The sequence below is a fragment of the Dipteris shenzhenensis genome, chromosome 16 (genome assembly GCF_047967505.1).
Source record: "Dipteris shenzhenensis isolate YYH24624 ecotype China chromosome 16, Dip_SZ_1.0, whole genome shotgun sequence".
In the NCBI taxonomy this organism is placed as follows: domain Eukaryota; kingdom Viridiplantae; phylum Streptophyta; class Polypodiopsida; order Gleicheniales; family Dipteridaceae; genus Dipteris; species Dipteris shenzhenensis.
The window spans coordinates 3,982,872-3,999,463 of record NC_141611.1 but is presented as its reverse complement, the minus strand read 5'-3'; the positions used below and the strand labels follow the sequence as shown (position 1 = coordinate 3,999,463).

The 16,592-nt window shown below is 38.1% G+C and overlaps 1 protein-coding gene across 1 annotated transcript; it reads left to right on the top strand.

The window, feature by feature from the left end:
• The first annotated feature begins 13,917 nt into the window (after positions 1-13,917).
• LOC147892428 (uncharacterized) lies at positions 13,918-14,821 on the top strand. Its single transcript, XM_087387559.1, has one exon. The coding sequence runs from the start codon at positions 14,011-14,013 to the stop codon at positions 14,533-14,535; it is 525 nt and encodes a 174-aa protein (XP_087243685.1). The 5' UTR covers positions 13,918-14,010; the 3' UTR covers positions 14,536-14,821.
• Positions 14,822-16,592: the final 1,771 nt, after the last annotated feature.

Below are 16,592 nucleotides of genomic sequence, written 5' to 3'. Positions count from 1 at the left end.
TATTTTATCTATACTTATCTTTGAAAATATGAGATACTTGAGTGTTACATTTGAAAATATGCTTAAAAGGACACTTCACTTTGCCAAACTTTAAAGCATATGGTAGAAGATCCCTAATCAATATCTTATCTTAGAAATTAGAGATTATAGCTATTAAATTATAAAAACTAGTTTTTTCCTTAGATTAGCGAGACTTATAATTTATCATAGAAAGATTGAGGTAATTGAATCTTACGTTTTCAAAACAAATTGTAATTGTGTAGCAGCGTTTTTTAGCTTGTGATAAACATTTTTACCCTTTATTTTATTTTTTTCCCTTAATTTGTACTTAAAAGTCTTACAACATGAGATAATCACGATTTTCATTTGACATTGGGCATTGTACTTTTAATTAGCATTTTCTATTGAATCTCAATTGGACATTGCAAATTTTATTTTTGTTCATTAGACTTTTGACAATTTAAGTATGTTGTCCATGTTGACGATTCTGATCACTCACCCTACTAACCCAAAAACGCTTGGTTTAATTCCCAACCCAGTGCTGCACTTTGTGAAGATGATCGCTCTTGCAATTCTAAGATAGGGGTGCTCAAGTGTAGAAATGTGTCAACAATTAACACTTGAAGGTCGGGGGGCTAGCTAACAGGAAAGAACCGTGTGATGACGGGAGAATACTGAGTGATGATAGGAAAGAACCATGTGATGACGTGAGAATATCGAGTTATTACCCACACTTAACACTTAGTGAAGTATCACAACAAGTAGAACCAAGGAGACGGTCAATTGCTCATTCATTGAATCAAAGTCACTTGATACAACTAAGCCGCCTCGGCTTGCAATTTAACACTCCCTAACCTATTAACTCAGGTCGGAGGAAGAGAACTCGGCACATTGCTTTCTCTTCTTCTCTTCCTCACCTGTAATAACTTTTCTCCAACTTTTCTACCTAAAGAATTACCTCCACCACTTCTTGCCCCAAATCGAGGTCGATGCTCTGCGTACAAGGAGGTACCCCAAACAACGAGCAAGGGAGAACGAGCCATGGCAAGAACGAGCAAGGGATAACATAATTGACATCACACATTCTAACCTCTAAAATTACTCATACATTGCTATGTGATATTATGGAGCCCTTTAGCTCAAATTTGTTTTGATACACCATGTAGGAAACGGAAAAATACATCCAAGAGAGTTGATGCATAAATTAATTTTGATACACTATGTAGGAAAGGGAGAAATGCATCCAAGAGAGTTGATGCATATAATGCAACTCCATATTGAAAATGATCTTTTTTTATAAGAACATCCCACTGTGAATGCCTCGGTGCTGCACAATGCTCCCCTCTAAAGGGAAGGTCTCTCGTCTCCAAAAGGAATATTTACTATCACACTTCTACTTCATAGATTCTCATAGTAATCAAGCATCACACAATTAGCTAAAACAATAATACCCTAGGGACTTTCACATAATCTTGTTGTAGCTATTGGGCTTTTTGCTAAAATTTATCTAGCAAGCCTTCTCTTCCCAACCAACTATAGCATAGGATAACTAAGAGTACATAAGAAGTGAGAAAATATTATATCCCCATATCGACTAGCCAATTCTTGTGTGAATACTACAATGTCTAATGTAGACATAAAAGGCATCCTACAAATTATCAGTCTTCTTATATCTAATGTTGATATAAGAGGCATCCTACAAATTATCAAACTTCCTTCTAATCAAACATTATAGTTCTTGAACACAATCTACTATGATACCAAATACATTTCTAGAAAATTGTTAGGAAGCTTTAGCATCAATTGCTTGATGTCATATGTACTCAAATAACTCACCTCTAAATTTACTCAGTTAAATATTTGTCTCCCAAATTGCAAAAGATGGTCAAAGTAGCACTCTTTTGAGTATGACTAGATGAGTTTGAACCCTCAAGCCTTATAAGAAAAGAGGTTAGTATGATTGCATATATATCTCTATAATGGTGGTCTATCATGCTATAATTTTGTGCCATACAAAAATGTGTCTATCAATTTCTTCATATATCCCATGGTTGAGATATCAAGAATTGCATATGAGATTTAAAATAAATAAATGAATAAATAAATGAGTGAATGAATAAATAAATAGATAAATAAGTAGATATATATACAGATATGCCCTCTAAATTCCTTGTAATTAAAACAAAACTTTTGATCTATGCATGTTTTGGCCTTTTTGGCACTAGAAATGAGCTTAGAAGTCCATAAAACTTTAAAAATGACTGTAAACATGGATTCCTTTTGGTGGTTTTTCAAAACCCCCTCTAGAGTAGAAATGCATTTATTTCTAGCCCGCGCCGGCGCAGGCTGCTTTGGCTAGAAATAAATGCACGCTTGGGGAGAGAGGAGACCTTTGGACAATCATTTACGTATGTGTTTTCCATGTGCTGATGCATTTAGAAGATCCAATTAGCCATACGCTTATGCATCTAACCACTCTAGTGTTGGGGTCTTTGCCCATGTGGTGTGGTGTTTTAGGGATAATGCCCATGTGGTGTTTTATACAACCTATTTACTCTACCTAAATTATGAAACAACTCTTAACCAACTATATAATCTATAATATTCCACATAAAGATTGATAAATGCACACCGCTACCTTAAACTCTTATTTTCTTTTTTTTTAAAAGTTGATTTTGAAGACTAAAATTTAAACATTTTTTTATTTAAATAAAAATAGCACCAATTTCAAAAATAACATAAAACCTACTTTAATCTCTTGTTTTTTAAATAGATGAATTTAGAAAACAAAATATATACATTTTCACATTTTAAATAAAAAATTACGTAATTAAAAAAAATTATTTAAAAAAATGCATTTGAAATTTTGAAATATTTTATAATTAGATTACATATTCCTATAAACTAAAATAATATAAAAGCTACTTTAAACTCTTATTTTCTTTTTCTTAATACATGATCATCTGAGTAGGTTCTCTGTATGTTGGGAGAGGAACTCAAGCAAACTGCCTTAGTTACTCTTCACCTTGGGTCTACAATGGTGTCTCCCTCCATTAGAAGCACACCTATCTTCATGATGATGGATTCTTTATCCATCTGTCATTAGCCGGTCTTCTGGCTTCATACCTTTCTGGATGTAGTCTTTCAGGTGCAATATCCGAGTAATGCTGAAGATGTTCTCGTTGCTCTCTGAGTTGGTCTTTGCATTCATTTTGTTGTCCTATCGAGGATATGGCCATCCATTCAAAAACCAAACTCTCCGTAGATGAGTGCTTGGATTTCATTTGCCATGATGGGTCTTCACCTGCCAATCTTCTAGGACACCTCGACCTGACACCATTGTTCTGACCTTCTAGCTTTGCATTCCTCTTCCTTTGTTTCTTTGTTTTCTCTCTTTACTCTCTTTCTCTTTTCCTCCGTTACTCTCTTTTTGTCTCTCTCTTCCCTCTTTTCTATCTTCCTCTCTTTCCTCTTCGAGTCTTTCTCTCTCACTCTTCCTCTCTTTCTTTCTTTCTTTCTCTCTGCTCTTTTTCTCTCTTTTCTCCGTGTCCTCCCTTCGTCTTTTACTCTCTTTCCCTCTTCCTCTCTTTTCTCTCTTTCCTCTTTGAGTCTTTCTCTCTCGCTCTTCCTCTCTTGCTCTCTTTCTCTTGCTCTTCCTCTCTTTTCCTCTTGCTCTCTACTCTTTTCCTCTCTCTCTTTGAGTCTTTCTCTCTTGCTCTTCCTCTCTTTCTCTTTTTCTCTTGCTCTTCCTCTCTTTTCTTCTTGCTCTTCCTCTCTTTTCCTCTCTTTTCTCTCTTCCTGTATTTTCCTCTCTTTTTCTCTCTTCTTCTTTCTTCCATTTCTCTTCTTTCCATATCTTCCTGTCTTTTCCTCTCTTTCTTCTCTTCCTTTTTTCTCTTTTCCTCTCTTTCTCCCTTTTCTCTCTTTCTTCTCTTTCTTTCTTCCTATATTCCTCCTTTCCTCTCTTTCTCTCTTTCTCTCTTTTTCTCTTTTCTTTCTTCCTCCCTTTCCTCTTTAAGTCTTTCTCTCGCGCTTTATCGCTCTTTCTCTCTCTCTTCCTCTCTTTTGTCTCTTGCTCTCTTACTCTCTTTCTCCTCTTCCTCTTCCTCCCTTCCTCTCTTACTCTCTCTCTCTCTCTCTCTCTCTCTCTCTCTCTCTCTTTCCTCCCTCCTCTCTTATTCTCTTTCTCTCTTCCTCTCTTTTCTTGCTTCCTCTCTTTCGGCTTAGAGTGTTTCTCTTTCTCTCTTTCTCTCTTTCTTTCACTCTTCCGCTCTTTTCTTTCTTCCTCTCTTCTTCACTTTTTTCTATTCCTCTCTTTCCTCTCTTCCTCTTCCTCTCTTCTCTCTTCCTCTCTTCTTCCCTTCCCTCTCTTCCTCTTTGTTCTCTCTTCCTCTCTTCTCTCTCTTCCTCTCTTTTCTCTCTTCCTCTCTTTTCCTCTCGCTCTCTCTTTCTCCTCCTCTCTTCCTCTCTTTTTCTGTCTTTTCCTATCTTCTTCTTTCTTCTATTGCTCTTCTCATTTGCTCTCCTTTCCCTTCTCTTTTACTCAATCTTCCCTTCATCAATCCCCTCTCTATGCCCCTTCCTTTTTCCCTCTATTTTTTTCCTCTTGATAGTCTCTATATTTGCAAATGCGAGTATGATTATATGCAATGAATGATTCATTTTTTGCATTCTTGGTTTGTTATGTGTTTTCCATGCCCCTACTTGCTTGTTGTTTTCCCTCAGATTAATGAACCACCCAAATCCTTGGTAGTCGACTTTCAATGGATCCAAAGTCTCTCCATGTTGCCACCATACGGCATGTGGACGCCCAACAAAAATTAAACATGATGAACAATGGTTTAAGTTTAATGTGGAAGTGTGTGCGCATGTTGGGATCAAGAGAGAGCTTCATTGGTGGAGCATTTCTTGCACGTGGGGTAAGAACCAACTTGAGGAGCCTTGGAAAGCTTTGGACAAACTGGTTCATGCCTGATATCAATAAATTCTCTCACGTGAAGAAAGTAATGGATTTTGTTGAGATTTTCTTGAACCGTGATTACAACCTCCAAGAAGAGTACCAATACATAGAACAAGATGCACAAGAAGAGGTCGCGAGTGATCCTTCTAGCCATGATGAAGAGAGCGACGATATGAATGATAGTAACATAGAGCAATAAATTTTTTTCTTTAACATATACATGGCAATGTCTCTTTTAGAGACCAATTTTGTTTAGAGATACATGATACTGTCTTTTTAAGAGATCAATTTTGCTTACCAATACGAATTTTGTTTAACACAAATAGTTTCTACTTTTATCTTTCTTTTCTATCGTTGAGCCGAATGACATGTATAATATGAGATAGTTGTAGAGGCAATCTTGTAGGTAATATATTTTGAATGTTGCTTTGAAGGATTTCAATCACCTATACAAGGGGTCCAAAAAAGTTGACAAGATACAATCCTCCTCCATTCCTAACTAGTTAGAAACTGTTGGCATTTGTTTAACAATAATAAAGGGCATTGAAATCCTTGTTCTAAAGAGTTTAGTAACATAATCCATTAGAAGAACAATATGGGGATATTAATCTATGTTCCTTTATAATCTATGTATTATCTTTTAAAATCAGAGATTACGTGGAAAATTATACTTATAAAATGCAAAAATTGTAAAAAATACTAAACTGCTATCCCATGATCAAAATCCCAGTATTTCTTTCTATTTCAACCAAGGCTAATGACCCAATTAAGTGATAAAAACTTCCTAAACATCTCAAAGTCGTAGTAGAATCACTGAGGAGATAACAATTAAATAATAAGTTATTTCTTCTCTTTTACTACGGAAGCACATTGTTATTATATAGGGTTTCTCTTCAATCAATTACAGGTTATTTGAGATACATGATTAGCTTCATGGGTTATAATGTAAAAGAGAAAACCCCAGGATGGCAAGGATAGAGTCTACTATCCAAATAATAGCTTCAGTAATAAGTTTGTTCAACCTCTAATTTGTATATAAATGAAAGTACAACCACAATCCAATCACCCCATACATAGCTGGTAAAAGCATCTCCTGAACTTTGTGTTGATTGATTAACTCTTGTGTGGGCCAATAGTACGATCCCCTATAAACCATGTAGTGAAGGCATATAAACTGGCTAGTGACTGCGTGAAGAACAAGAACCTCTCCTCTCATTTCTCCCAACTTTTCGTTGTGCAAGGCCATTGCACTCATATTGATCTTGAGGAAGGTCCATGTAAGAAAGATAGGATTCAGCATGTAGGAGTGGCTCTCTTGCACTGAGAAGGAGCAATTTAGAGAAGACTTGGAGACCTCCTTGTGCATACTGTGCACTCAGGTGCTCAAGATATCTGGGGCATCTTGTGAACTCAGGTGGTCAAGATATCTTGGGCATCATGTGCAAGCTTTGCAATCAGCCTATTCTCCCTTAGGCCTCATACTAGCTCCATGACTCATCCTTTTCGTCAACTTGTGCTCTGTAGCCAACTCAAGGGCAATGTGGTCGAGTCATGTGGGCATCTGAGTGAGCTGCTACCGGGTGTTGTGATAGATCAGAGGTGTTTGTAGTAATTTGAGTGGCATTGAAGTAGTTGAGAACTAATGTATCCTTATGCTCCAGTATCGAATACAGGGCATCCAAAGCGCTTGGGTATTTGTAGCTAGTAATGGTTGCCACTCATTCCAATGCTTCTAGGACCTTCCTGTGAGATTTGCCAAGGCCTCGAGTTGTGTATCATCGAGTCTCCTTCCTAGTTAAGCTCCCTTCTCAAGATGATTGGTCTTTTGAAGCTATAGGTCGTGAAGTGCAACCATGGAGTCACGTGTAGTTTGTGCCTTAGTTTACCTTTTGTTAGGGCAGTTCGGACAGAGATGTAGTCATTCTTTGAGGCTGTTCAATCACTTCGGAGCTAGTCAACCTATCTCATTTGCCTCATTAATGGGGCACCATTTGAGATCGTCCACTCAATTGCATTTGGATGCTAGGTAGGGGAAATATTCGATATAGTCCATATAAGGGTATTTTCTTAAATAATCAGTTCTTTTGAGCAGGGTCAAAGTAGGCATGTATATCTATATCCTCTCAATAAATAAATAAATATGTATATATGTGTGTGTGTGTGTGCGTGTGCGTGCACACACGCATGCCCTTCAATCTCAATTATGTTTTTAGTGCCCTTACTTCTCAAAGTAACAGGCAAACCGATCATTTATCCCTTATGGAAAGACTCTATTCCATGTGGTTATGTGCCTATTGATCAATACTAAACTAGAGAGGTATTTATCAGGTCCATTGGGGGTTCCTTCATAGTGGGCCATAATAGTTCCATCTTAAATAGTCCATTCCTATAAGACCAAATCTTCTATAATTTCTCTCTTATTAAATTCATGCATTGGGTACAATATCCCCAAATCAATCCAAGTCGTTTATGCTTATGTAGAGAGATTTGGGGGATCACTTTATACTCCTTAGCCATATTGCTCCATGTATTTTCTAGTCTTTTCTAGACCACCCCCTCTAAGGGGATTTGTGTTTGTGTGTCTTTACTTCAAGTAACAAGCAAATCGATCAATTATTGCTTATGAAAAGACTCTATTCCCCGTGTTTATGTACCTATTGATCAATACTAAACTATAGAGGTACCTATTTATAAGGTCAATTTGGGGTACCTTCACAGTGGCCATAATAGTTCCATCTTAAATAGTCCTTTCATATAAAACCAAATCTTCTATAATTTCTCTCTTAGTAAATCTATAAACTAGGTACAATATCCCCAAATCAATCCGTCATTTATGCTTATGTAGAGAGATTTGGGGGATCAACTCATTCTCCTTAGCCATATTGCTAGACCACCCCCTCTAAGGGGATTTGTGTGTGTGTGTAGACTAAAAAGTCCCATCAATAATTGAGCCATATAATTAATTCCATCAATTGGATAAAAAGTAAAAAAAGGGAAACATATAAGGAAGAACTGTTTGAGACATCTAAGTTGAAAAATGCAATAACTAGATTTTGCAAAAATTTCCACCAAAATTAAGAATTTTAAATAATATTGAGTTTGACAAACACAATATTGAAAAAAGATGTCAAATCCTTAGGTAGTCTAGGTTTCGAGGTCTGGTTTCACTTACCTATCACCATCCAAACAAACTAGGTATTAGAACATCATAGTTTGGATAAATAGGTAATGCCTGCTTTCCCTGGCTTGTTATCCCTTTACCTAGGAATATAGACAACCATATGGATTCTTAGATAACTTTAAAAAAAATTATGTCACACGTCAAGTTTAAGTCACAAGTGGAGTAAGGAGGGAAGGAGTGCATGGGTTGAGAAAGGATTAGAAGAGCTATGGGAGGATTAGTGTGCTTGATGTGTGGGGTGGTTAAAAAGAGAGTGTAAAGGGGAGATTTTACAAGGGGTACATAAAAGAATAATTCATAGTTGGGGAAGTATACATGTGTGTGTGTGTGTGTGTGTGTGTGTGTGTAAAGAAATAAGTGCATGTGCTTGTGAGATACATTTACTAATAAAAAATATTATGTGTGTGTGTGTGTGTGGCCCACCCCCAACCTAGAGGTTAAGACCACATGGTGGGGAGTAAGCCCCCCATGTGGAACTTATTCCCCACCTATTGATAATAAGTGAATAAAAGTGGATCTGTATCATAAGTGTCAAAAACAAAAAAATGATGCCAATAGTAAATGCGTAAACCACTTCTACAAAATAGATATTAAAGTTAGTCAAAAATTAGGCAAATCACAAAATGACTAGGGATTATCCACGCTAAAGAATTATCCAATGGATGTGAATTAACTATATGGCACTAGCCCGAGCAAAGGCTAGTTGGGAAAACAAAGTGTGTGTTTAGATTTAAAAGTCCCATCAATAATTGAGCCATATAATTAATTCCATCAATTGGATAAAAAGTTAAAAAAGGGCAACATATGAGGAAAATTTATTTGAGACATCTTAGTTGAAAAATGCAACAACTAGAATTTGTAAAAATTTCCACCCGAATTAAGATTTTTTAATAATATTGAGTTTTGACAAACACAATATTGAAAAACGATGTCGAATCCTCAGGCAGTCCAGGTTCGAGGTCAGGGTCCACTTACCTGCCACCATCCAAACAAACTCGGGGTTAGAACATCGTAGTTACATTTGGGTAGATAGGTAATGCTTGTTTTCCCCAGCGTGTTCTCTCTTTACCTAGGAATATAGACAACCAAAAGGATTCTTAGATAATTAAAAAAAAATTTAAGTCACAAGTGAAGAAAGGAGCGAATGAGTGCATGGGCTGAGAAGGGATTAGAAGAGGTATAGGAGGATTAGTGTGCTAGGTGTGTGGGGTGGTTGAAAAGAGAGTGTAAAGTGTGTGTGTGTGGGTAAGAGCCTTGACGTTCTTATTTTTTGAGTATTAAGGGGATCAATTCTATTGTAGATCTAATTCATGATGATGGGATCCCTCTTTCATTTCCTCAGGCTGCTGCAAAATTCAGTCTTGGCATGCATTACTGCCCTGTTTGTATCTTATTACTCATATGCTTCAACCTTATATTCCAATACCTCCTTTGGAAATTTAGGATCGTGGACACTTCATTTGCCAGGGTCAGCATGTCGTTCCTTGAAGCTATCTCACATAACAGTTTCTTCTTTGTATAATGTTCTTCAGCCCTTGCCTTGGGTTTCGCAATGGGCAAACAACCTTTGGCATATGAATCGTCTCGCAAAATGGTAGCGACGGAGATTGCACGGGATTTGGAAATCTAAAATTCCTCTTCAACAGCAGGTTTTTCTTTGGAGAATATTGCTAGGAGTTCTTCCATCTGGATAGTTTTTGTCATGTAGACATGTTTCTCCTCTTGTTTGTCATAGATGCTTGGCTCCACAAGAGTCGGTGCCTCATCTTCTTTGGCATTTCTCTCACACTTGTGACTTTTTGGGATTGGTCCACCAACGTTTACAAACTAGATTTCCTAGTGCAACTTTTGGAAAATCTTTCTGGTTATTTGGGATTCACCCACACTGACAAGGTTTTGATTTGTTTTTTGTATGGGTTTAGTATTGGGCACTATGGAATCTCTGGAAAGATAGAAATCATAGAGTCTTTGGTGACCCCTTTAACCCCCCTATACTCCTTGTTTAGGCACTCTTTGCAGCAATCTTTTTTTGATTGCTTGCAAACAGGAACTTTTGATCATGATGTATATTTGTCATATCTTGAAATCTTCTCTTGATGTACTTGAGCACATCCTGCTTTGGGATTGTGACTCTGTAATATAAAAATAACTCTTTTCACACCATAAAAAAAGTGTTTTTGTGTGTGTCAACAAATGCTAGTTGTGTTTGTGTTGAATGCAAAGTCTTGTTAATAAATACTCTGAAGAGACTAAGAAAAACACTTCCATGCCTACCTACGTAAGACTAGAGGCTAGTTAGTCATTATTAGGACAATCGAAGTAGTCTACCATCGGTAGAGAAGTTAATTATTTTGTTGAAATGATGTAAAGGGCCCATTACAATCTTTAGAATATTATTATTCTCCTTGTGCCTCAAAGCACCAATGAGCTATCAATAACTTTTCGTATGAGGAGATAGCATAGTGTTTATTATGGAGTTTTATCAATGTTATATTATTTCCATTCTTCTTCTGCATTATTCGCACACATAGTATTAAATATATAGTCCTTTCTATGCAAATATACTATAGATTAATAAATATGTTTTCATGTTGTGCCTATGTAAGACTACAAGTGATCACTTGACTAGATTTGGTTACTATTAAGGAGATCCAACTAGTCTCATAGAAATTTAATGTGGCATACCCATCATGCTTGGTACAACCATAAATACTAGTAGCTAAGGGATGGAAAAACATATATTTTAAGTAATTAAAGCAACTCCACCTAGCCAAAAAGAGCTAACAAACTAGTAACCTTGACCTACGAATTGAAAATAAGAATTAGCTCACTAGCCCTGTGTAGCAAAGAACAAGTTAGCATGTGTGCACGTAAGCATTGCCTCCTAGTGTATACACAATGTAGCTTATGGGTTAATGTAGCTTGATATAATATTTACCTAAGTAGCCTTATTTAAAAAATAATAAATACACTTTGAAATTCACAAAAGTAGATGCCAACTTCTGATATATGGTCAAGATGGATTTTTTAAAAATTGTGCCATAGAAGAAAAAAAGATATTCTTAATGGAGATGGATAAGTAGATATGTCATCAATAATCTAAGAAGTACTCCAAGAGGTACACTTATTCTTGGAAATGTTCACAATAATCTATGATTCATATGCATGTGATTGTATTCCTTGAATCGATATGCTCTACATGCAAACATTTTGGATAACCTTTCGTGCAGCAAACATCGATTTCTAGATGAACTAATCCTCTTGAAGATACTATAAAGTACACAAATTCAATTTCTTCTAAAATGATAATAAATGGAAAAAGATTTTAACTAATTAAAATCTTATTTGATATTCCTATGATTGCTCTCTCTCTCTCTCTCTCTCTCTCTCTCTCTCTCTCTCTCTCTCACACACACACACACACACACACACACACACACACATGCACAATGCACTTAATATAACATTAGCATAGCTTTTATCTTAACAATACATCGTAGTTTGTTAACTTCTCAACTTTTATCAAGAGCTTTTTAATGAATTCTAGTGATTATAGAAAACTTTCTCAGAATTAGCATCATAATCACTGTCTTAGAATCAATATCATAATCAATTTCTTAGAAGCAACATCTTAGTCCATTTTATATCTTTAAAGTAGTTTTTCTAATTTCACAATAGTTTTTTTAGTTCTGTACTGCCCATTGTCAACTAGCCTCTTTTAAGGGCAGTGCTAGAAAATCCAAAAAATACATGGTAATTCACACAAAGGGGTTTAAACAATCCCCTATAACTCTGTCTCTATGATATAGTGCTAATAAAACACACAACACACTAGCTAGCTTAGTGCGTAAGCAAAGATAAGTAAAAAAGTGATGGATCAACCCTCTTATTGCTTCCAGTGCTTAATCTTTATTTCTACCGCTTACTATGAGCAGAATTGTTGATATAGCATTGTGATCTTGTCATTGTGTGTGTGTGTGTGTGTGTGTGTGTGTGTGTGTGTGTGTGTTCAATCTCTCTCTCTCTCTCTCTTAGCATTGTGGCAATTCATGGCTTACCTCAACAAAGTTGAGAAGATTGATGCTAATAGGATACCACAAAAGGCAATGGAGGCTATGCAAATCATGGGTTGGCACAAAGAGGAAAGGAAGTGGATGGAATCATTGGGTATAACAACTACTAATATACTAGAAGATGCATGTGAAATAAGAAAGATTGTGACACAAAAAACGCTAGAGAAACTATGGCAAAACCCGGGAATGTAGTTCCATAAACGTGAAATTAACTCAATGGATAGCTATGGAATGCAAAAATACCTCAAGGAAGACATATCAACATTTAAAACGCATCTAACAATCTGCAAAATCAAAGCTAGTTTGCATGATCTCGAGGTAGAGACGGGTGGATGGGCAAGACCTACGATCCCCATAAAGGAAAGAACTTGCACAATCTACCCCACAAGGGAGGTAGATAATGAGCAACATGTACTTCTAAGATGTAGAGCCTACACACACGTCAGAGAAGGGTATGGGGACAATAGAGATAATTTGAAAAATCTACTAGAGTAGCTAGCCAAAAAGCTAGGAAGCTACTTGAAAGAGATTCTGGAACACCACAACAAGGTACTAGGGCTAGCACACAAGCTAGCCCAACGAAAACTTGCTACATGACAAGTTTGTAATATTTTTGGATCACTATTGGTTCATGGTGATCGTTAGTCCCATGGATCCTAAAGGGACTCACATGGACTTTAATACAATCATATCATATAATATCATCTCTCTCTCTCTCTCTCTCTCTCTCTCTAAGAACTTACTTGTTCATTGCATAAAATGTATTTTGAAGTAAGTAAGTACAACTAACCAACAACTGGTATCGGAGAGGATGGGAAAAAATATGACAAACTAGCTAGCTTATTGCATATGAAGGTTACATACTAGTTTGTTGTATGGATCCAAGAGGCACTGGAGGACAAACCATACCAGTTAAATGGATCCAAGAGGAAATGGAGGAGAAATCATGATACACTAGCTAACTCAGTGCATAAAGGAGACAATCATTGTTCTGAGGAATGAATAACCAACTAGTTGCGATTCAATAAGAAGGGAGGAGAATAGCGAAATAGGTCCATGTGTCATGTGGCTAGTTGCAAGAGATGGTGGATAACAAGTCATTATAAACCAACATTCTCATGAGCAAGGAATTCAGACCCAACGACGGCATTGCTTTCCATATTCGAGCCAGTCATGAAGCCCAATAAGACCATGTCGATTGAGCTTTATAAGGACTGTTTTTGGTTCGAACAGGCCAAAGTCTACCAACCTGCAGTGGATGATCTCCTTGCCTTTGTGACTGTTAAACCAGCTTTTCAGGTTGTAAGATTGACAAAGTAAGAATTGTAAGGTCATCGAGGCTTAAGCCTTGAAAGAGTCGAAACTATAAAGCGCCTTTTCCACTTTGGTAAGTGGTATCTTTGCTACACTATATCCATTGTTAGCCAGCTGTCCCACAGATTATCTAGATGCACAAACTGCGGTTATTAAGGCGCCTACTCAACCTTGGGCTGATTTGAATAGGGGCAACATTATTAACAAGTGGCACATGTATGTGCCTACAGCAATGCCCCCAAGTGGCAAAATGGGTGGCGGTTGTCCCCCTTCCAAAGGGAGGTCTTGCCACTTAGCTAGCGAACCGACTAAGGATATACCATTATTTAGAACGGCGAGGTTGAAGGTAGAAATGACTATCTATCTATTTGACGACGATGGGAAGGATAGGCGCGATTGGACTTGTGGTGGGTGGAGCGCGTCCTTGGCTTTGCTGCCCAAGCACGCATTCTCTGCTTTTGTGTGTGAGTATAGTGGTGGCTATGGCGTCCCTGAGCCTCACCCTCTGCTCCTCAACGTCAGCTTCATCCTTCACCTCCTCCGCGTTGCCCTTCGCCATAGCCCACAAATGCACCTCAACATCTCTCTCCCTTACACCCACCTGCTCCTCCTCTCCCTCGCATTCTCAGCCCCCTTCTTTTCTCAGCTCGCAATCGGGGCTCTCACGACGCCTCGCATTGCCCATCCTCGGCCTCTCCCTCTTCCTATCCCAACCAGCCCTTGCCAAGGACATCCCCCTCTTCGGTATCAGGAAGCGGGTAGAGCAGGCTGAGAAGGAAGTCATCCAGGAGGTCAAGGAGCTCGTGAAGGAAGGTGAGCTGCTCGTGACGGAAGGAGAGAAAGAGGTGGGCTCTGTTGCCGGTGCTGTCTCTGCATTCGCGAGCAGCCCTGTCGATGCTGGAGAGAGTCCACCACCCGCCTACCAGGCGGGGGCCGTAGCAGCCGCGGAGGTCGTGGCCGTTCTACTTGCTTCTTCTGTAGTGAATGGCCTTGTCCGCGAATCATAAACACCACGCGCGGGATCCGGTGCCTTTCCGCGTCAATGAGGCGTTCTCTGCGATTTTCTTTCACCTTTTCGATCTTGTAGATGTAAGGGATGTCCTATTTATTCAACAGAAGCATGCGATTCTGTTTATCTTTGCACAGGCATGGGGTGAATTGTGGAAGTGATTGTCGAAGGCTTTCTTGGAATCGCCACGCGCCACCTGTTGTCGCTTTGGACGGAATTGAAGGTGTTGAGGTACAACCGTTTGGATTGTTAAAATTTGTTGAATGAACAGAGAGGTGTTTTCCATCTCCACATTTCAAATGGTGCCCTACACACTTCGCTGCAGTTTAGTAAGTGCTGTTTTACGTTCCACATATTGTCCTTTAGTTATATCAGAATGGGACAGAATAGTGTTGATTTCTTTGTACCAGTTTGCGACGTTTGACAAAGGTAGCGATGAAGGGATGAAGAGCCCGCTGAGGACATGAGGTCTTTTGTCAAGGTTTTAGGTTGTGCAGAAGGCTTATGCCGCTGATGGCATAATCTTGCATCTAATCGCTAGCCGAGATTCTGGGCGCTGTCCAAGTGTTGTCATTGAAACTTGATGTAGCCTATCCGAGTGTATGGTCAGAGCTTCCAGCTTTTGCATCATAAAGTCCATGATCTCAAGTTCTGGGAAGGGAAACAGGTCGGAGACTGGTGCACTCGTGTTATTGGCTCTTACCCATGAGGATTATATAGGAAGCATGTGGCATAAAATTTCTAGTCAAATCCAATTATGTGACTTGTTTTCCCATCCAATTGTGTATTATTTGTGCACGGACAGTTTACTTTTTCCATTTTTCATTACTTTTTTTCGGTAAAAACAAAACTTTATTATTAAAATATTAAGTAAGATACATAGTGTATTTACAAAGAGCTGTCTAAAGACAACACTCCTGCAAGCAAAACAGCCTTAGCACCAAAGTCTCCCTAAAGGCTTTACAAGCTTCATTCCAATGACCAAAGGTCACCATCATTGTTTGGACCTTTAACGTAGCTCAAAATCGGTATTCTAGTCATTGAAAGACCCTCCCATTTATGTATCTCCATATAAGTGACAAAATTGTGGCCCTTGAAGGTTCCATCGTCTAACGGGTGAGTTCATTTTGCTTGGCTTTGTCTCCAAGAAGTACAATTCTCCACTTGAACTTCATAGCAAGTGCATGTGTGTCTCTTTGAAGCTACTATAGAGCACTCTCGTCGCTAGTAGCTACCCGCCTTTCTATCACATCAACTTTTTGCCATGTTTTGGGTTGTCTGGAGGACAAGAAGGTTCCAATTTGAAAGTCGTGACTTGGCTAGTAATTTACCCACCGCTACCCTCTAAAATAAGAAGTTTAGTCTGAAAGGAGGTGTAGTTACCCATACTCTCCTCAATCTTGCATTCTACACCACTAATCTATCTAGCGGAACGTGGAATTTCCACTGCCTATGCATTAGCGCAGCCTCCATCCCTTACGCTCTCTACAGGGGTGTAGATTGAGCTTATTAAAAGCCTTACCAATCTGACTTACAAAGCCCTTGAAGTCTTGGTTCCATTTTTAATTACTATTAATTACATCCCCCGAATTTAAAGATAAGTCATAATATCAAAGATCATTGATAACTCTATATCTAGACGCCTTTGACATATTAAAACATGTGCTCAAAATGGATAGAGTTTTACTAAAAGCTTGATTCGCAACAATTGATGTCAAAGAGCTTTGCCATAGACTTACAGCTGTAGTTTCCAGCCCTTATCCAACCTTCGGACATTGAGTAATTGTCAAGGTCCTAAAATTTTAGAGCTTGATCTTGGTCTGTCTCTTAGTGAAGCTACTTCATGCATCTATGAAGCTTTTGTATGCCTTTATAGCTACGTTGTTGCATAATTCTCTTGCATACAAGCCTTCATGGATCAATTTATTATGTAATATTCACAGATAATTACAATAGATATTGTTGGGTCCACTTTTTGAAATCAAATACAAGAGTCTTCAACAAATTCAAAGAATTCAAAGCCTTGGTAGAATACCAAACATGTAGGAACATGAC

Excerpts from the sequence above, each read along its gene's own strand:
- LOC147892428 (XM_087387559.1), top strand. The coding sequence starts at position 14,011 with ATGGCGTCCCTGAGCCTCACCCTCTGCTCCTCAACGTCAGCTTCATCC.